The sequence below is a fragment of the Onychostruthus taczanowskii genome, unplaced genomic scaffold, assembly GCF_017590055.1.
Source record: "Onychostruthus taczanowskii isolate IOZ18803 unplaced genomic scaffold, ASM1759005v1 scaffold98, whole genome shotgun sequence".
In the NCBI taxonomy this organism is placed as follows: domain Eukaryota; kingdom Metazoa; phylum Chordata; class Aves; order Passeriformes; family Passeridae; genus Onychostruthus; species Onychostruthus taczanowskii.
Genome location: NW_024507879.1, coordinates 1,471,845 through 1,494,209, shown reverse-complemented (window position 1 = coordinate 1,494,209; position 22,365 = coordinate 1,471,845). Strand labels below are relative to the sequence as shown.

Here is a 22,365-nt window from a genome sequence, read left to right as displayed (position 1 = left end):
TTTTAGAATTTGGCAGGAAGCTTCATCTTCTTTTCAGTCCACCTAAAATAACATAATTATCAGAAGTCAGATTCCACATTCCAAAAATGTACTGAGTTGGCTTAGCTTTTAGTGCCACAGATGGGCATATGTACCAAAAATCAAAATGATCCTCTGAAATACATTTTGCTAAAGATTTCAAGGCTTCATGTCCAAGTAATACACAGGAAATGTGCTTGAAGGGTGCACAGCCAGGAGCTGCTCAAGGGAAAGCTTAACAGTGGCAGGATTCCCTTAGAAACTGTAGTTTGTGGTTTGTTCCTTCATATACTGGCTTCTCAAGGTGGCAGTACAGCTCTAATGAGGGCTCCAATGGTTAATTACAGTTAAATACCACTCATTTAAGATATTAAGAATGCGTGCTGCTGTAAAAAAAAGAAAGAAGGATGTGATTTTTAACACAGATTCTTGCCAATGTACTTAAGTTTTGGAGGTCTCCATGTACAACTGTGTAAAAGTTTGTTTCATACCAATTATTTTCCATTAAGGGATTTTCAGGTGTAATTACAGGCAAAACTTCCACTGTGAAAGCTCAGGTGATGTACACATTCTGTCTGTTGTGAGCAAGTCAAATGGTATTTTCTGCTTTAAATTTTACTGGATCTCCATTCTTTATGCACAGCTGGAGAATCCATGACAATATCCAGTGTCATTTGGGGAGATCTGTGTGAGCTGAACCTGCCTGCAAACTGCAGCTTGTCAAACACAGTGCTTAACAATGAATTTATCAAACTCCATGTTTCTCAACATTTCTGTCCTTGGTCATCTCTACCTGCAGGACACAACTTGTGCTGTTTTCTTGCCTCATGAAAACAAATGCAAAATGCAGCATTAATTTAGGGAGAATGTTCATGTTAAAGGACTTAGCAGAACTATACAGTTTGGGTATTTCTGGATCATAACACTGAAGTCTAAAAAAAACAGAAATCTTTTTTTTTTACAAATGTATTTTTACCTTTTTTTTTTACAAATGTAAAACATTTTACAGATGTTATTGGGGAAGGAGTTTGTGATTTACTGCAACATTTCTGCCTAAATCTGATGGTCAGTTTGGAGATAAAGCATCTAACTCTGTCACGTGTTTTCTTACCTCGGGGAGTCAATTCCACTGTCTCCTGTAACGCTGTGGTTTTCTGTCCCTTCTGAGTGTTTCTGTTCTGGGGTCACAGGACATGTATTCTTTACAAGCTGCTCTTCTTGTCCTGGAGGGGTTCTCACTCCTGTGATCCGTGAGCCCAAAGCACAGCGTGCTGCTCCTTCGCCCTCCTCACGGATGAAGTTCTGCAAAGTGCCAGAGTCAGCCTGGCAGAAATCAGCTGAGCCCTTCCCACGTTCAGCGAGGCCAGGCTCTTCAGCCTTTCTGTGGCCTTTCAGAGGGACCTGACTGCACAGCCAGCTTTCCTCTGTGCACTCTGGTTTTGGATGCTCCTTTGAGCCACCTGGTGATTCTTCAAGGCCGGCACTTCCCTTACACCTTACATCACATTTATTTGTGGTTGTGCCGTGCTGGGCGGGGCAGGTACTAACCTCAGAGGCTTTTAGGGACACAGCTGTACTCCACTCTGGTGTGTCTGAAAAGGTGTGGCAGGTACTAACCTCAGAGGCTTTTAGGGACACAGCTGTACTCCACTCTGGTGTGTCTGAAAAGGTGTGGCAGGTACTAACCTCAGAGGCTTTTAGGGACACAGCTGTACTCCACTCTGGTGTGTCTGAAAAGGCGTGGCCAGGGGACAGGTGTTCAGAATTCTCATCCAGATGTGACGAGGTGCAGGTGTCACCGTTGTGTCCCTTTTGGTTGTCAGTAAACCCTTCCCTTTCCAGCTCCATTGATCCAGGATGGCTGGCACAGTCATAGTTAAACAGAAGTTCACTCTTTTTATCAGTCTTTGGTCTGTGTTTCACACCACTTTTTGGGGCCAGATTAACATTGGCCATATAATTTGAAAGATGGACATTTTGAAACTCACTGGCTCTTCGATCTAACAGCTCACTTACAGTGTCTGCTTTGCATCTGCAATGCTCATCTTTCAGGTACAATGGAAATTTTGCATCCTCTTTGCACACACCATTATCTTCAATGTAGGAGCAAGGGGATTTTTTTTTTACTGTTCTTCTATAGACATTTTCTTCAGAAATATTCCTCTCCAGGAAGTGTCTACTTCTGTTATCTATTTGCAGATTACTTCCTTGTGGACAACTACTCTTTTCACTGAAACTGTCTTTCTTGAATTGAAGGTCAGACCTCTTAGCATGGAGTAGGTTGTTTTGCTTAGCTCTGTCGGCCTCACTTTCTGCATGCAGCCTTTCAGTTTCCCAGCCAAAGGGTCCTGGGGAGGCCGAGGACTGTGGCCTTTGGAAAGCCCTTCCTCCCTTTTGAGACTGGCACTTCAGCTGGCTGCTGCCACCACCCTGGTGCCCTCTGGCATGAAAGCTGCGAGGTCTCCATGGCAGACCCTGGAAAGGATTCTTAATCTGCTTCTTGTATATCACGTGGGATTCCACTGCTGCATCAGGTGGCTCTGGGTTTCTGATGGGCAGTGAAAAGCTCCCTTCCAGTTTCACGTTTTGGGATGTTAGCTTCTGTATGTGAGATTTCCTGCTGCTCCTGCTAATCTGCTTTTTCTTCTTTGATTTGGTTTTCCTGGTGTGTTTTAGTGTTTTACTTGGTGCCCTTTGAATACAATCCTTTGAAAGATGGTTTTGCCTGAGTGTTGGCACTTCAGCCGATGTACCATTAGTGATGTATTTTTTCTCTTTACTGATACTTTTTTTCTTCTCCTCAAACTTCTGCATTAATATTGTGTGTTTAATCAAATTATCAACTGTGAGAGTAGGGTTAATACGCTTGATGATTTCATGTTCAATATCACGTGGAATGTTGTCTAAGTCATCTTCATCCCTGACTGGCCACTCCTGGGGAGGAAACTGGCCTGAAAAAGTGGAGTACTCTTTCTTGTGTTTTTCTTTCTTAGAACCACTTCTCCAGAAAAGGCCAAGGCCACACATTTTGCTTTTCAGTTTTGCTTTCACAGATGTCAGGGATTTGATGGTGTCCCAGGAATGGTTCTCAGCAGGTGTGGAGATGCCTTGAGTTCGAATTGAAGACTTCAATTCGCTGCAGCCTCTCTTTCCCTCTCCATTAGATCTGTGGCTCATCCCCTGCTGATGCCTTTGTTCACAGAGCATGTTTTGGTCAGGGAAGCAATGCCAGGGTCTGTAACAGGGTACTGAAGGAATGCTTTCTTTCATTAGGTCTGTGCAGGGCTTAATGTTTACCAGGTAAGTGATGGAAGGTGATGAACAGCAACAACTGTCCTCCAGCATGATCCTTCTCTTGTGTTCTGTGGCATCATTTGTGATAAAGTAAGTGTTGGGAGTCACAATGAAATATCCTTCTCCTGTATGATAGATTTTCCTTTCCTTAATTAGAGTGCCAAGGATATTATATAAAACATTGTGGGAGGGCACTGCAATGCCTAGAACAAAGAGACAAATACTTCAAATCAGAAACAAGTTTTCAAATAAAATGGGTGCTGGCCAAAAGATCTCTCTGATACAACAGCCCTAAAATAATCTGAAAAGGAAATACCCAAAGCTTTTAGGTAAAGGCCAGCTGTGTTGCCACTGCAGCACCACTGTGAGGGAGCAAGGATGTTGTCTTTGTGTCTGCAGAATATGATATTCATGAGAGACTTTCTGCCAGGTACAAACCAAACAACCTCTTGCTCAAAGCATTTCCCTCCTGGCATGTTATTTAACAAGGGCTTTCATCACTCTCTGAAGTTTCTGGTGTAGTTTGGTCAGATGTCAGTTTATTACCTCACTGAGACTGGTCTCAGCTGCAGTTTTCCATCAGGTGTCACAGCTGACCTCCTGCCCACCAAATTAAGAACTTCCAGCAATGTGAAAACACAGCAAGAAATACCTTCAGACCCTACAAACTTTGAGAATGCTACTTCTGGCTGGCCTACAAATTCTGTAGTTGTCTCAGGGCACTTACTGACTGCAACACATTCCTGTCATGATTCTGTGCCAGTTTCTGGGGTTGCCTTAATATTTTTCCCACTGGTTTAAATGCCTACCAGATCAGCCTCTAACATTCACAGAGCTGTAAGGTTAAGAGGACTCAAGAAGCAGCTCAGTATCAAACAAAGCAGCCTCCTGAGATGGCCAGAATGAACTTGTTCAAAGCCTCAAACGCAATAACATTTTGATATTGCAGATCTAAGGGAGATGGGATATTTTTCAGACATATAGAAAATATTTAAGGGAAGTGGCTGCCATACCCTCAGAATCACAGAATATTCTGAGTTGGAAGGGACCGCAAGGATCATCAAGTCTGACTCTTAAGTGATCCATATGGGAACCAAACATACAACCTTGGCATTATTTGCACCATGCTCCAACCAGCTGGGCTAGAAGTGAAGAACTAAAGATCACTTAGTGTCAGTAATTTCCTTTCAGGAAGGAAAGGACTAGAATATGGCCAACAAACCTGAATTTGAGGCTGGTTATAGTTTTTGATAGCAAACACCAGATGTAGACTCCTACCCAGTCCCTTTGAAGTCAAAGTCAGCTGTGTTCCTGTCTCTTGAAGGAGGACTTAGAGTCTTTGTGATCTAACAGTCTGTTTTATGCTCTTCCATGTCTAGCACCTAAATACCACTTCTGTGCTTTCCCACCCTCTAGAAAGGGCATGCTCTTAACTACAGTCTAGTTCTCAAAGATTTATTAAAATCTGTCGAAAGGATTGCATTCAAGTCAATGTAGTGACACTCAGATTGATGAGAAGTATGCACATTCATGTGTTCTACCAGTTGCCTGTTGACTGTACTCCTTCACCTTGCCAGCTTTGCCTGTAAGCATTCCCTGATCCCTTGTCCAATATCAGAAACTCGGGCTTGATGATACAGCCACATTTTAAAGGAGGGAGAAACAAAAAAGTTACCTGGATAATTTTTCACTAACTGCTCCATTAAAGTTTCCTGAGTGACCACCACATGATGTGCATTCATGTCTGATATGGTCCAGCATATTTCTTCTGCCAAAGGAACAGAGCGTGGCTGCGAGAGAGGATTCATGACAGCAGGGGTCACATCACCTAAAAGAAAGGAAAATCATTTGAATGGAATAGGGTTACATTTTTTCTATTAGCTGTGAAATATTTCCACTGAAAATTTCCCTTATCCTCAGCTAATTTTCTTTGGCAAATTACTCAGAAATATTCCTGAGAGGAGGGAGGTGGTGCTAGCACTCGTCAGGAGCCTTTGTAATGAAGGAAACACAAGGTTGCCTTAAGCATATTAGTTTGGTATAAAATTCCAGCCAAAAGACATAATTTGGATTAATAAACAGAGAGCTGAGAAAGAGGATTATTTCTGATGACTGCTCATTTTTTAGAAGACTGCTTACATGTTAAACCATGCAGAACCTCTATTTCTCCAAGTAGCTAATGGGGAAAAGGTCAACATACAATCATCTAAATACAAAATGTCTTCATCAAGTCACAACACAAGGACAAAAAATACAAGTAATAGGCTTTGTCCCTTGTGTTGCACATAAAATTGAATACAATTGGTAAAATGCCACTTTTAGACTGGGTTCTAGAACTAAAGATTATTTAATAATAAGAGTTTTTGATCTCTACCCAGTATACTAAATAATCTTTAATAAAATTAATTTTATTAATCTAAAGATTAATTAATCTTTAGATTAATAAAATTAATTTTATTAAAGATTATTTAGTATACTGGGTAGAGATCAAAAACTCTTATTATAGCTGCCTGCATTTTTTAGACTACCTCACTATTTGTCCTGGTAAGAGACAAAACCATTATTCTTATTCTGCATGGCAAAAGCAGAAGTTTGGAGGGGCCAAGAGTGTGGCCAGTCTTCCCCAGTAACTCTGCACCCCCAGCCCAGAGGGCTGAAAAGGGTCTTAGTCCTTCACCTCAACTCCCCCATCCATAAAACACAAACTCTGCCTCTCCCCTTGCCAAGGTGGCAAAGGCAGTGAGGACAAGCCCAGCAAGTACTTCTGACAGGTACCTGTGCGTGCTGTAGCTGAAATAAGCACTTGCCCTGAAGTGGTTGATGACAAGGCATGAAGCAGGGACTCACCTGAGGTCCGTGCACACTGAGACAGTGACTGCATACACCTCCTCAGACAAAACAAAAAACCAAATTCCCCCTTTCTTCTTTTTAGTCAGACTAATGGTCTGCTCCCACGACCAGGTGATGTTCTGTGCTGCTCAGAAAGCTCCTGGCTGTGCCCAGCTGCCAGGCAGGCAGAAGGCAGCAGGGACTGCTGGTTCCTTCACAAGCATAACCTGCAGTTAAACACTAACAGGAATTTTCCCCCAAGTAAAAAGTGACATTTTAGATTAAGCTATGTTCACGTTTAACTAAACCACCGTTGTCTATTAGATGACACTGTAACCCAATATTTATCTTCTAGGCAGAGAACTTCAACACAAACCCTTCTCTGAGTAAATGTAATACACAACATTGCTTTGAAGAGCTTAAGTTGCTCTTGACCTTTGTTTTACAACTGCTGCTATATTCAACAAAAAAGAACTCTGAAAAGAAAATCCTGGCATACAGTTTCCTCAGTGGTGTTGCTAGGAAACTCCTTGCAGGTGCAGAAACCATTGCAAGCTTTCTTTTTCTATGGGAAAGGCCATCAGCATTCAGTAATGACTCTTGTGAATAGTTTTCTGTCTGAAGTCTGCTGTGGGCACACCGTGCTGCTGCCAATTTGACCATTTGTTCCTGCAGAGCACCAGACTGCTAAGGAGTAAAATGCCAAGTGTAATTAAAATTCGTTCATTATCTTGCTGTTGTTATCTGTATCTGTTCTGCAGCATCAAATCCGGTGCCTCCATTCAGGGAAGGCTGTTTCAGAATAATATTCAAAGCATTAAACAAAAGCTAGCTTGATACTGAAGGAATTTTTAAAAATCTAAATCATGTTTGAACACAAGTCTAAAATGTTGCAGAGTCAACAGTGCACACCTGCTAACAACATAAATATTAGATATCATTTTCTTTTGACTTTGGAATAAAACCTGAAAATGTGAAAGCAAGAATTAGATCGTTGGTGACATTGATAAGGCCCAGACAGCACCCTTCAAGTGTCTATCAAGTTCTTACGAAAATCTTTGTAGATTTACTTTGCACAGCTAAATAACTGTTGTGCTTCAGTCTCCCAAGTTCATTGGAAATACTTAAAAGCTGCATCCTTTAGATTTGCACATGGAAAATATTTATCAGTTTGTGCAAGCTGTGTCTCATGGGCCTGATGCACAATCACCAGAACACCATTCTCATTAAAGCTCCTTAGTATCTGTCCTTTCACAGCTCAAAGCCCCCCTGCAGAATGCCCTGCCCACTTCCCTGCTCTGCATAAATCGGATGACAATCACCTTCCTGCTGTCTTCACAGTCTTAGGAGGGCCTTGCTTACACCTGGGAGCTGCCAGCAGTCAGGAGTCCAGCTTCTCCCCTGCTGCTTGGAATACAGCCTCCTTCCCACCACACTCTGCAGGCTTTGCAGAGCCACATTAACTAAAGCCAACCTCTGGCTGGCCAGGGCTCAGGTATTCTTATCCTTCAGTTTGATTTACAGGTCTGCTCAAACTCTGCTCATTACCTGGACACGTAAAACCCAAGAATACCCTTTTTGGAGCACTTACTGATCGCAGTGTGGGAAGTCATCTGTAATATGAGCATTGGGTAACAAAACTCAGCACACAGAAAAGCCTCTGGGTATTCTTGACTAGCACAAAGTGATTTTTGTTCCATCTCTGTAATGTGAGCATTATCATTTTTCACTGAGTTGTTTAACAGTCACAGAGTTTTTGCATCTTCAGGCTATTCAGAAAAATTACATACAAGACAAGTTTATCTGGGTGAAACCCAGGCTATTTCTGGGGAATTGAACAGAGAGGCATTCATTACAACAGCACTCAATTTACTTCTTAAGAGTTCAGGTAAACTGTTTACACAACAATAAAGGGCTAGGAGTAAATCCTTTCCAGAAAAAAACCCAAAACATCTGTTGGGCAGAGAAGACACAGCATGTGGAAATGGAAGATTGATGTTTCTGTTTTGTAGTTGGGAGAATCTATCATGGAATGGATTATACAAAAGATGCCACAGATCCACAGATCCTGTGCCTCTCTACATGAGAGCCTTGGCTTATTTGGTGTAATTCACTTTTTGCAGAAGATCATAAACAAGAGCAGTACTGCTACCAAGTGCAAGGCTTCTGCTTTTCTATAGCCTAGAGTGCATCATAATCACATTTTACAGCAAAAATCCCATATAGTTAAAGAATTTTAAGGAATAAAATGTTAATAAGAACATAGAAAGTTGGGAACTCTAGAAAAACCCTTTTTGAACATTAATGGGTTTACAAGATGTGTTCTTATTAAAGAATAAAAATTCTATGTAAATTATAAAGGCAGTTAAGATTAACATTTTCAAGTATATAACAGAGAACCTATTTTGGCACAAGTACTCTGTACTAGTACTGTACTAGGTCCTGTTTTCAGAAACATCCTTTTACTGAAGGAAAGAGTAAATAGTTAAATTAAATGAAATTGTTAAATCTTGTAATGTGTTTAATCTATTACTGAAACAAACAAAAGCTCTCAGGAACAGCAAACAATATCTGGTTTTTGATTATTTTGTACAACCCTCAGAGAAACAATTACGTGTTAGTTTAAGACCACCACCAATTCTTCAGTTGACATCAAAGAAGCTACAAACACATTAAATGTTAGATTCCTGTACCTGCTGATTCCTGCCAGGACAGACACTCCCAAATCAGGACTTTTAGGCAAAGAGTGCCTTCCATTTGGTCACAATTTCTGGTTTTTACAGTCCCCAACCTTCTAGGATTAACTTATCCTTACTAAATCCTCATTAACTTGTTATTCCTTAAAACTTTCAAAGGATGATGCCATACAACTTAATAAGAAGGAAAAAAAAACCAACAAAAGCCAACCACTTTTTCTGCCTTCCCAATAATCCATGAAAGCCTATTCCCAAATGCAAGTGTTAGGAGTTTTTGGAAATACAACTTCTCAGTGCTTTCTGAGGTTCCTACCCAAGAGCCATCATGAAATCCTTACTCTAACCTTAGTGCTAATGGCAACCCAGAGCCATAATTTCTTTCACCAGCTAATAAAAAACCCCACGGCCAGATATGGTGAGAACAAAGAAAGATTCAAGAAGAATAGGAAGAGCTCTCTCCTGCAACCTCTGTGACAGAGTCACACAGCAGACACCAATACACTCAGTGTGGTACAGTTTTCCTTAACTGAACACCCTGGGTAAGCTTTTGCCATTGAAATGTGCATCTTTGACCTTCAAAGAGATTAACCCCTTCAGCTCCTAGCAAGGCCACTGACATGTCCAGTTGGATGCTGCAAGAGCATCTTGGGAGCAGGTTTCAAGCTCCACAGGCACTGCCTGAACACATGGGCAAGAATGCAGCTCCAAATGCAGTGCTCAAGAGAGCACAGCCCAAGGTGTCCAGAAATCCACATTTCACCCACAGCTGGCACAAAAGCCAGCAAGCAGAACTGCATAAGCACATCCACCTTTGGGGCATTCACTGCACAACTGGCAGAAAAATTCAACTGTGAGCAACAGCAGTGCAGATAATTATTTTTCATATGATGTAGCATGCTGAAAGCTTTTAAGTCAATTCACATATGCATTGAACACACAGAGCACAGCTGATAGCAAGGAAGGTCATCTTTAACTGTTTCAGCATTAAGTGTCAGGCTTGGTGGTAAAAGGCAGATTGATTCAAAACGTTCATTGCAAGGAGATAAAAAAATAACACAAAACTAAACAGGCCCAAGCAAGTTGCAAAACAACCACCATGGAGCCAAACAACAGAACAGGAATAAATAAGCCATGGCAGTGTCTCTAACTCCTTTAACTGTCCTGAGGTGATGGCAGCACTGCCATCCACTGCCACAGGAATTTGACACAAGCACAGCTTTTCCACTTGGCCTTATCCAAAAAATCCCCTTCCCAACCCTGGCATTTCCCCACTAAAACTGCTCTCCAGCTGTGCCCTCTCTTCTGCAATAAATCTCAGAAATTCAAATAGCTCTTTAATGCCCAAACCTTTGTTCTAAGCAGCAAGCAGTAATGGGGGTTGGCTAGGTACTTACCTTTAGAGTGAAAGATTGACTATAAAAGCATTGGGATGAAGCTGTGCATTCCTGTGCCTGTACAGCTAAAGGTCAGCTCCAGCTGCTGCACTATTCCTGGTGCCTCCTGTGCCTGGAAGTGTGCTGTCACATAAAAGGCAGACAAGAAAAGTATACAATGTAATGCTTGGCAGTAAGATATACCTATGGCGTGTTTCCCCTCCCCAGAATGAGCCAAATTCACTTTGCACATTGCCTGACTTCAGCTCACACATACCCCAGCCCAGGGAAGTCATGTTCTAGACTTTCAGAGGAGCAGCACCCACAGAGCTGTTCAAAGGAGAGCACAGCTCCCTGCAGAGGTTTTCCAGCAAATCTCAGATGAGGGGGACAGAGCTGAGGACAGCTCACTCCCAGGCAACACCTGTCCCAATCCCACCCCATGCAGCAAAAGCTGAGAGCAAAGAGTTTGTGCAGTGGGAGCTTCCCTGGGACCCAGGCCCCTCGCTCGGATGAGGACAGGAGCCACCATCACACAAGGCAGTGGAACCAAGCAGGCCTCAGGTCTTGTTATAGGACAAATGCCAGGCAGGAGGTTTTTCATTCAGCTGAGAACAAGACTTTAATGGTATAGGGGCAACTTCACACCTGCCTGGGATGTTGATGGATGTGCACAGCCACTTTTCCTTCCACTCTCCCTAAATGGATATCCAACTTTAAGGATGTCCCCTTTGCTAGAAAATAACTTTCTGCATCCTTTCATCAGGCTGCAATTTATGGTCGGCAGGGAAAAACAAAACAAACCTGTTTAGACATGAAAAGCAGCATCTTTACTGCCGTAAGAGGTCTCAGAGGAATTGTTTGGGCACTGCAGATTAAACAGCACTAGTCTGAACTGGAGGACTTTAGTCCACAGTTCCCAAAACTGTCTCCGTGGCTTTAGTGATATAAAACACCCTTTCCATGTTTCAGTTAATCCAAATTTCAGCCAAAACGATGTCACAGAAGACCAACAGTGCAACCAAACAACTCCACTGTATTACAGAGGACTCAGTAAATAGTAAATGTTTTTTCAAATGCAAGTTTAGCAGAACACTTACGGTGAAGATAGTGGGCTGTTGAATCCCACAGACCAAGGTGAAGCCTCCAAAGGAAATTATAGAGATGTGCATGTGTCTGTGGGATGCTAAAAATGTAGAACAGGGCAAAAATAAATTTTACAGTCTATGAAGCAGCTAAGGAATAGGGGCAAATTCAGCAGAGGGACACCAAGATGGGCGGGCCTGGAACGCCTGCCCTGGGAGGCACAGCCGAGGGAATGGCTCTTGTAGAACCTGGAGAAGAAATAGCTTTGGGGAGACCTGGCAGCAGCAGAGTGTGGTGGGACAGTGAAACACAACGGGCACCTGCTGCAGCAGCAGGGGTTCAGATTTGCTATCCAGTGAACCCTTTCACCTTTGAGGCCAGCAGTGTGCCCAGGGAGCCCGTGCAGCCTCCAGCCCCAGCAGTTCCCAGGCTGTGACTGAGTGAAGCCCTGAGCAGCCCGGTCTGATCCCCACGGAGCAGGAGGCAGGACAGGAATGACCAAGTGCAGCAGTCCCCTGGTGCAGCTGGGGCCATAGCTGTACCTCCCACAGCCACCCTCACCCCTCTGCTTTCTGTAACCCAGCTCAAGGGCACTTCTGACCCCCAGGAGCTCTGAGGTTTTCTGGGGTAACACCGAGCTGCAGAAACAAGGTTACACTGTCCTCACACCGGTAATGAGACCCTGCCAAGCAGCGTCCGTATGAGAGGACTGTTAGTTTTCTCTTCAGCTCTCAAATAAATAGCTCCTGTATTCTCAACTATTTTTGCGTAACTGAACTGCAGATGTAGCTGGAGACTCCAACACGGGCTCACTGTTAGTGCTGGTGCTCTGCACAGCAATGGAGTGGATGTGTGCTAAAGCACGATGGCAGTATAGAAAAAGCTAAAAGTAGCCTTGAAATGAAGCCTCTGATTTTGAAACCATATCAAAGACCACAGCAGAAGCACTACAAACTAATGCAATTTATTTCATTAACTTCATTATATTAACACAAACTATTGTCTTTTCTGACTGAGACAGAAAAAATTAGGCCTATTCAAATTACCCTGATTCTAAAAGAGCACTAAGGCAGTGCTCTTTCATGATCTGCCTTTCATGATTCAACATGCAAGAATTCAAAAGACTGAGGATATAGCACAGCTCAGCCTATTTTCTCGATTTTTTTTTTCTCACACAAAAGACAGAAGCAATAGCTTTTGCTGCTGAAAGTCTTTAGCACCAAGAAATGCACAACACATACCAAGTTCTTTCCAACTTAGAGATTATATTTAAAAAATCAGAGTAAATTAAGTTGAATGGAGCTTATCATAAAAAAAAAATTATACACTTTTGTTCAGTTGTACTTGCTAAACAGTATGATTAGAAACTACTGTTGGGGTAGTATGAAAAAAAATTGCATGCACAAGTGCTTTTACAGATCACACCTTTCAAGTAATTAAATCTGAGCAGATCTGGTAAATGCATCAGGATTCTGAAGAACATCACAGGCCCTGTACGTTGCTGCTGTGAGTTCAGTCACTCTGAGTACAGCATTTATGGTTAGTGCAATACATGTTCTACTGAGAAAGGGCTTTTGTAATACAGGATTAACACCTTGGTAAGAATTTTATATGGAAATGCATTAAATGTGCAGGGGTATTATGTGAAGTCAGTGGTAAGGGCTAAATGCCAGCTAAAATTAGGTACTAAACATTATGAAATAATGTAAGTTTTACACAATCATTACACAGAGAGAATTAGATCAAAAGCAAATAATAGCAAGGTAGATAAAAAGCTCCTTCAAAGAGCACAAATTATTTCTTCCCTTTTTCCTCCTTAAAAATATATCAGCAGTTATCACTGGAACGACCAGATAACAGGTAAAACCCAATTACAACAGAATATGCAAGTAAGTTCTGAATCACATATCTTACTGATTAAGTAACTGAAAAGTTAAAATAACTTTTAACGTAGTGTTTGACAACAAAACTGTTAGAAACTCTAACTGTCCCTCATGTTTGGCAGCCTATCCACAGCAGTGCAAAATAAAGCACCATTTTAGGTCATCCATTCTTTTCAGGCCTGATAAAAATAAAAAGACACGGAATTCTAAATAATCCTAACCAGCTCAATGCAAAGCATGACCACATGCTGTGAGTTACATTTCACAGAAGCCAGCACCATTGAAGTACAAAATTATTCTCCTTTGACTTGCAAACCTACATCCCTGTTTGTGGGGCAGGATGAAAGACACTGGAAGAAAGGGATTCCAAAAGAAAGGAATTCCATGAGGCACATCCCCAGCCTCTTGCTGAGCTGCCATCCTCATTAAAGTTGTGTGTTCCTGTGTACAACTGCAGTGCCTGACAAACAATATCCACTCCAGAGTCCTGACCTTTTGTAGGCCAAACAGAAATCAGCTACTCACAAGGCCATAGTTTCATCTGTGGCTTCAATAAACATGCAGCAGAACCGTGCTGATACTGACATTCACTGCTGTGAACAAATTTAAATTACTCAAATGAAAACAAATATGCCCTAAAAGCTTGCCAGGTAGCTTGAGGACAGGCATTTGTCTCTCATTTTAAGCAACTCTGAGAATTGCTAATAAGCAGGAAATGCTCAAATAACCAGCTGTAGATGGAGCCCAGGTGTGCCAGTGTGGTGCTTCAAAACTCTTCCCAAAAGCTGGTGCAAGCATGCAGAGAAGCTGAGTATGAGAAGCTCCACAGCCAGGCAGCCAGTGCCTGCTGAGCTCGCTAAATAAGTTAAACCTGGGAGCTAATACAGCTCCCCAAAGCTGTGCCAGCTCTTTGAAAGGTTATCGCAGGCCACAAGAACAGCAGAAGTTTTGCTCCCTACTCCTTAAGCTGTTGTTGAACATTTTCAGGAGATTCAATTCCACCCCTCTCCTGTCACAGGGATTCTGTTTGAGTATCAAAGCAGTTTCAGGGACTATCTGCCCATTTTTTAGCTGCTTCTCTTCTCCTTATGTTCTATGGGAGAGTCACACAAGGAAAAGTGAGGAGTTAGACCTATCAGATTACTCTACAAATGCACAAACCAATTCCTTGTCTGGTCTCATTCCAGTTCATTCAATACCTCCAGCAAAAACGTATAAAACTTGACACTTCACAGAAAAGTGTACTGCCCTTTCAATGTCACTCTTCAATAGGATATTTCCCAAGAGATATAAATTTCCAGCCTGAAGCAGAGCTCCTATTGGAAAAGGTGACCAGCACATTACCTGTCCACAGAAAAGTCTGTCTGCAATCTCCATCCCAGCTCCAGCCTAACTGGAAAGGACAGGGCTTTCTTAGCCTTCCTTGTGAATAATTTGTAGTTCTGCTACAGAGATGCTGAACCGACAGCAAATTCAGCCTCTAAACGCTAAGCAAAAATGTTTCATTTTGATATTTTCTCTTCTACTCGACAGGAATCACAAAGGAGTCGGGCCATTCAGGCACACGGAAAATGCTGCTGTCACGAGAGAAGGCAGGCTGGGATGGCAGAAACGAGCTGGCGACGACCAAGGGCAACAAGCGAGCAGCTACTGAGACGCATTGTCCCGGACTGTCAGCCCAGTTTCTCTCTCCAATGGCTCAGGAGGTCAGTGCGCTAAAATCGAGCATTTGTAATTGTATGTAATCTCAGCCGAGAGTCCCCGGCTCCTCTCGCAGCAGCGGCCCTGCACGATCCCCCCGGGCTGTACGGGACAGGCGGCAGGGAGCACTTTGCCCCTCGTTCGGTGAACAATTGACTGAACGACTCAGCTGAGCACGGGAGATGGGCCACTGAGAGATGTCGGCATTCCTGCAATTCCTACAGTTTGTCAGTTATCAGATCAAGAGTTTTTAAAATTAGCCACTGCTGCACCCTTTGAGGAAAATTTTAATTGCCGTGATTTTCCCCTTTTCCTCCCCTCCATATCCCAAGCAGAATATAAAAGCTCCTACCCAGTCCTGTGTGTATTATTCATCCCATGAGATCCCCATCGGAAGGGACGAGAGAGACATTTCTAGATTTTATCTGGGAATAAACACAGCAGGGCAGTTTGTGTTAGTTACAAGATTTTGGGACTGATTTTTGCCTTTATTTGATTAAATTTCCGGTGACCGGTACGAGTCAAGGTGTAGCCTGTTCTGTTAGGTCAGGACGTCCAGCGCCCCGGTGTGTTTCCCTAGAACGAACCTCATTTGAGCTGCTGGGATAAAGAGCAACGATTTGTGGGAGCACCGTGCCCTCTGATTACAAACAATAGCCCGCAAGGCTCCTTGAGAAAAGCAGAGAGAAGGAGCTCTAAACCCAGCATGCAGCAGGGTCTGGATAATTCCTCACTGGAATGGGACTTGGCAAAATCAACGCTGCGGTGCCGAATGCCCCTTGCTTCCTATCTGCTGCCCGGCAAACAAGTGGTGGTGGGTTTAAAAGGGAAAACCTCAAAAGCGTTGGCTCGTCATTCTCATGAGTCTGAAAACTCGTTCCCAACTCTTTTCGTGTACCAAGGATAAAGGTAGTGCGGGCCGATTCCCATCTCTGACACCTGCTACATCCAGGTGTTTGTGAAATTTCACCAAATGCTGCTGGAATTTGCAGATGCTGCTATTGCTACATGTGCAGGAAATGTTTCCTAAGAACCACATTGCTTGATTCCCAACATCCCAGCCTTTAGTCAGGACACGTGAAAAACCCACGTGGCTTGAATTTCTCATTTTTGCAAACAGTTACATGAGAGCAGGTAGATTAAAAACGCAGTCAAATCTCTCTATGTAAAATATAGACAGCCAATCTGATGCCAACAGCTTTGTTCTTAAAATACTGTAATTTCTTTTAAAAACACAAAAGCCAAGAAAACATTGTCCCTTTGCATTTTAGTTATGTAACTTGCTACTTGCTTTTCTAGGGCAAAATATATATAAGAAATGGGAGAAAAGTAATCCAGAGCAGAAAATGGCCATTATGATGACTTTTGAAAGAGAAGGCACAGAATATGTAATTTAAAATCAGAAAATTACCTAAATAAAGACACTCAAATAGAATTTTTTTCACTTAAGCTTCCAGAAATTTAAGTAAAATCATGAAAATATCACTTCAGCATTAATTGTCTGAAAAAGTGAAATTCACAAAGACACGTGAGAGAATTCTAACCTGTAAGAAACCCCTTTAGCTGTTACTGCAGCAAGAGGCAGGATAATAGGGGAAATAATTAACTTACAGAAGTAAGTTACATTTGTATCCAACTAGCCATCCTGTGCATCAGAAAAGAGATTACTGGGAACAAGGAGGTAAACAACAATGGAGTCAAGTTCTCTAAATCATCCCCAGGAGACCAGCAATAACATATCATTTTTCATCAGCAATATAAAACAAACTATAGTAAGAGAGAACCATTCCCAACATACCTATAGATCTTACTGCTTTTTAGGTAGAGACCAACAAAGCACTCTTGTTCCTTATAACTCCTCTCCTTAACACCTGGATTGAGTTAAGAGGTTAGCAGGTTAATTTGTGATTAGGGAAGATGAACTCCAGCTGGCATTACCAGATGTTACCAGTTCGGGGAAGTTACCAGAGTGCCCAGTGGTAATGACTGATGAAGAGAGAAATTTTGTAGCCAGAAAACGGGGCTACAACAGGGAGTGGCTATTCCTTACAAATTATTGGGAAAGAAGGGTAAATACCAGAAACAGGAAAAAAATAATTATGTGATTTAAGTTAAGACAGTGTTAAGAAATAGTAAAGTTGAGCTAGCCGAGGCTAACACAGGCTAGACATCAGATATTTTCCTGTTAAATGTTTTGAAACGTATCATTAAGAATGCCTCAGTCTTCCAAAAGTTGGCAATTTCTTTTGCTTTGAGAAAAAGTGCAGTTTTGAATTCTTTCTTGAAGAATTGCTAGTTAGCTTCAACAAAAATCTTTTGTGATCTAATCTCAGTCCTGCTTGAAATGAAGCAAAATGCACTTCTAGGTATACCTGAACTAAGATATACGAATGAATATGAATTACGAATATGAATGAAGATATAATTCATCCCTAGACAGAAAGGATTGCAGAGCAACAGTCAGGGAAAAGTAAAAATAAACATCTCCAATTGACAGCTATGAAAATCCCTACTAACCTTTGGAAATCCAACTGAAAAGAGATTTGTTTGCACCTCACCAAGTTACTACGAGCTGAAGAGTTTAACGTCTCCACTGCAGCATCTCCTGGTCTTTGTTAAATGCTTCCTATCCTTTAGCCTTGGGAAAGTTAAAGCACAAAGCGATTCACATCAAAAGGCTGAAGCTGCCACAAAGCAAGGACTGCACTGCTCGGGTATCCCTTACCTGCGTTAGCTGATAATTAGAACTTGGTACTTCTATAGCACCTTCCACCGAGAGCAGTCCTCACTAACCATGCCCAAACCACACAGAAAATTGCAAGAACTACAGAGGTCCTGTGGTATTCTGCAACACATTTCAGAAGACTTTTTGTGACAAACTTTCATTAAGAACACTCAGCTGGACTTTCTGTGTAGACAAAGCCCTTCATTGCAGCCTGGTCTCTTTGGACTGCAGAGGTCACTAGAACAGTCAATGTACTAATTGCAGGTAGCAAATGAAAGCGATGGATAAACATTTACCAGTATGATGTAGTAAACATTAATGTGAATACTTAGATATTTAGGGTAGCAACTTGAATGCATCTGAGCCTGATTTCTCCATAGATATGTCATCATGTCCATTTTTATAAATTTTTAGAAAATGTTTAAAGGATCATTTCATAGGGCTGCCTTTTTTTTTTTTTTTTTTTTTTTTTTTTTTTTTTTTTATGTGTGTGAACGTTTCCAGAGGATGTAAGACTAAAAGCAGCTGCTGATTTCAGGCCATCACATGGGCACTGGGTAGCAGTGCCTGGCCTGGCGGGCAGCCATCACCCACCCTCGGTGCCGTGCGCCCTCCACCTTTACCTTCTCCAGCAGCAGCAGCAGCACGTCTGGAGCTCTGTCTCAGAGGAATCTTTGTGCTGGCTCAGTCCATCCCATCCAGCCCCAGCTTTTTTCCCAGTGCATGATGCTTTGTTTAAAACGTCCACGAAGAATGAACCTAATTCAGTCTTCCACTGGTTATGAATGCACCTTACAGTTCATTTCGCTCTGGGGCTCCAGACACATTACATCCAGCCACTTCTTCCAGGAAAGAAATCACTGGCACACCTGCTTCCTATCACATTTCTCCTAAATAACAAGGGCCCAGCCTCCCTTGCAGTGGACTCAGCAACCCCAGTTTGCCGCAGTGTCCAACGGAAGGGGAGGCTGTGCCTTTGCAGAAAGCTGTCCTGGTGATGTTCTGCTTGCTCGCCACTTTTCTGCCAGCCTGGCCACAGGATTTTTGCCTGCCAGGATTGACGAGGCCAGTCACAAAATGCCGGAGGAGTTAACCTGCCCTGAGAAAGTGGTTTGGTGTTTCAGCTGACGAGGCCTCTGGGCAGCTCAGACTCCTCTGCTTGACTCAGCCGGCAGCTCCACAAGAGAGGATGTCACCATCGGGATCACACAAGCAGAAGAACATGAAAGCCAGTAAATTCGGTGGCACCAGAGGGCTCCAGCACTGCCTCTGTGCCTCTCCACTGTGGTCAAGCCCTGCCCCAGCTCTCTGCCCTGTCCCCGCTGCTCCTAGCTCCAGAGCAGGGCACTCTTCCTCCAGAAAATCCCGCTGTGGGCTTGAGGAACCTGCCTCTCTTTTGCACTAAGATTTCAGAGACAAAAGACCCCCTCCCCCTTCTCCCCCAGGATCAGGGCTCCTGCCCTGTCTCAGATTACACTTCCAGTGGGGAAGGGCTGGCAAAGCAGCAAAGGAGGCACCAGCGCAGAGCACAGGCCAAGTTTAGCCCTGCCCTGTGCGCTGCTCACAGGCACTTGCACAGGTTGTTCCTGTTCTGCAGAGCTCTGCATCCTCTCACCCGCAAAATCCTTGACAGACAAGGTAAGGGCACAGCTTGCTTTAGAACCCGGTGCTCACAGAGGGATCTGGTGTGCAGTTCACTGTGCTATTTAGGGAATTTTTATAGGTTCTTAAATTCCATGTTGCGTTAGAATAATCTTTTTTTTCAACTGTCTTAATTGAAAAGAAGACCTAAAGTGGATTAATCTTCCTTTTCTTTAAAGGGTGAAGTAGGTAACAAAATAAATTCACTGCTCAGAAGATCATCTGCACAGCCACCTCTTATCAATACTACATATTCTGAGTCACTGCTACCCAAAAGTCACACTATACAAACTCTGCTTTTGTCCATGGATCACCAGGATTGTACATTGTGTGGTCCCCACAAGTCCCTTTTTGTATTGTGCTCAAATCACAAAACTGAAAATGTTGACTGCACCTTCTTTACAAGCATATTACTGGATCCCATGGATGGTCTGAGAATTTATAGATGTGCTGCCATCCATATGTGTCCCAGTACTAACAGTCATTTATTTTTCCTCTCCTTGTTATAATGTAAACATCAAGAACATGTTCAAAGAAGGAAAAAAAAGAAGGAAAAAAAAGAAAAAAGTTCTTAGTTTGATTTCAGGAAGAATACTAAGACAGAAAAATCAGGTTCAGTACTGGTAAGCAGCTAATCTGTATTTTCATCTGCTTAGTCACATTATATATGGCTTTCTCATACCAGAGGGGATACTTGACAAAGGCAGCATTTTCTCTATTTACAAATACCCTGAAGTTGCTTTTGCAAACTCCTTCCCAAGACTCTGCAACTTATAACATGAATGTTCCAACAGTTACATTTAATGTTAATGAAGTGCTCAACTCACCTGAACAGTACTTCGATAAAACAAGGCATGAGGAGAGAAGCTGAAAAGGAAAGTCTTTCATGGGAGATGCAGACTGCCCCTTGTGAAACACAGGAGTCCTTCCAGCTGCTTAAGAGAACTTGCACAGCTCTTTGTTTCTTTTTAGTGTCCGAGCTGGAAGTGTAACAAGGCATCTACCCGGTGTGAACCTGATACCTGGAGGGAAAATTGCCTTCTCCTTCAACCCGTGCTCTGCACACGTGCACTGGACTGCTTTACAGCAAAGCAGCTTGGTCTGAGACAAGTGTGTCCTTGAGACCAGCACTGCAAGCTACTTCTGTCTCCAGCTGCTCATTTCCACAACACATGTGGCAATTTCTGCTTTTTTAGATCTGATCTGCTGGCAACCATCCAGCCTTGCTAAAAAGGGACCAAAAATGAAGGTTGCAATTCTCCAGCTGTCTCTGTCCCTTGCATGATAAAACAGGAATGTAACTGGATGACCCTGTGTCAGGAAAACTAAAAAGATTTAAACAATACAAGGAAAAAAACCCACTGAAACTCAAACAAATCCTGTATACTACCAAAAAAGTTGCAACGAAATAATAAAGCAAATTAGTACTTGAAAAATATCTGCTGAAAAGCAGAGTGGGGAGATTTCAGACTGGGATTCTAGAGGTCTTTCCTCCTCCTCACCTCTACCCAGCTGTTTGTGATGAAATGTGAACAGCCACTCAGCCAACAGCATCCCTGCACCTGTGTCCCTCAGCAGGCTGAGGGGAAAATAACCTGGGAATCAATTTCCTATCAGAACACCTGGCATTGGGAATCTGTCATCTTGGCAGGAATCCAGCTCAGGAAATTTCTACAAATAAATACCAAACTGCAGCATGCAACAAACAAATCTACCCAGCAGCATTATTCTGCTGTCCTTTTAAAGAGAATAAAGAGAGCTGAACTAATATTTGACTATATACAACTTGCAACATTAGTAAATCCCATCTGCAAAGGTACTGATTCTTACACCTACTGTGGAGCACCTGATCCAAATCCTCAAACCAGTCAGAATTCTCTTGTTAGAGACAATTTAAAACCAGCAGGATACAAGAAATCAAAAGCAGCATTGCATTTTCAAGGCAAGTTCAGGTATTAGATACCTAGAAATTCAAAAGCAACATTCCAAAACACAATTATGCTACCAGACACACAATGTCAGGTGAGATTTGGTGTGTTCCAAAGCTCTAGTTTAAACTCTGTATGGTGATGCTGCGGATTATACAGAGGATGAATAAATAATGGAAATTGGTTTTACTTGAAAGCAATGCATTTTGTTACTAGAGCTTTTTACTATACCAAGTTTTGTGCAGTATATCAATGAGACCCAGTATGCAGAAACATAAAAGGCAGTTCTGGTAGCTCAGTCCAAGTATCCATTATTTATGGCATCTTTATTGTCACGCTCCATGGCAATATGCAAGTCCCAGGTGAACTTCTGCTTGACCCAGTTCTGCTTTCTGGAAGATACCAGTGTAAGTGCAGTGACTGTGCTACCAAAACATTTAGCAATCTATTGCTGGCTGTAAGACTCAGTCACTCAAAATTAATTCTTTCATCTTTTATATTTTAAAATATAAACTGCACTGAACAAATGCATTCAAGGTAAGAACCTGACCTGGGTACACAAACAGTACAGAAAAACAAGAGAAAAAACACATTTTGTGCACATTCCTGACAAAATTATCAGTGAAAGTTAACTGTTACATAAGTCCAAACATATTCACACAGCATATTACTCAGCAGAAAGATGGACTGGAAACCATTCCTCTCTCTCAAAGCAGTTAAACACTGAAAAAGAAGTCATGTTAAAGGACTAGGCTTTATAATGTCAGATACTGAAAGAACTCAACTGTAAAAGCTGGATCTGTGGAAACCCCCAGACACCAGAGAGAGAATTCCAATTTCTCCTTTGTACACTCAGGGTGTTCCAGACTGAGGCAGAGGCCACTGGACAAACCAAGAACTGGGAAATCATTCTGCAATCCAGGAGTCCTCCTGCAGCAGTGCCCGGGCACGACGGGCACCGGCACTGGGTGAGTACAGAAAACCCTGGGTGTCTTCACCCTGGCACAACCTGCAGCAGTGCTGGCAGCAATCCTCAGCACTACAGAAAGCTGGCAAAGCCTCCCCATGGCCAGTTTCTGTGCAACAGTGGAACTACAGACTTGTGTCTTCTCAGTGCCCCAGCAAAAGGGGCTTATTCTAGGTCAGTCTGCATTCAGGTAGCACTTGGATCTCTCTTCCTAGCCTCACTCA

General features: G+C 42.6%; 1 protein-coding gene across 1 annotated transcript; it reads right to left on the bottom strand.

Annotated features, from left to right (window-relative positions):
- Positions 1 to 2: 2 nt before the first annotated feature.
- Positions 3 to 10,506, bottom strand: STOX1 (storkhead box 1). The gene is given in 6 exon segments (XM_041427233.1): positions 3 to 42; positions 1,130 to 1,566; positions 1,705 to 3,515; positions 4,988 to 5,140; positions 7,606 to 7,731; positions 10,488 to 10,506. Coding segments are annotated over 6 exon segments (2,586 nt in total).
- Between the last annotated feature and the right edge of the window lie 11,859 nt (positions 10,507 to 22,365).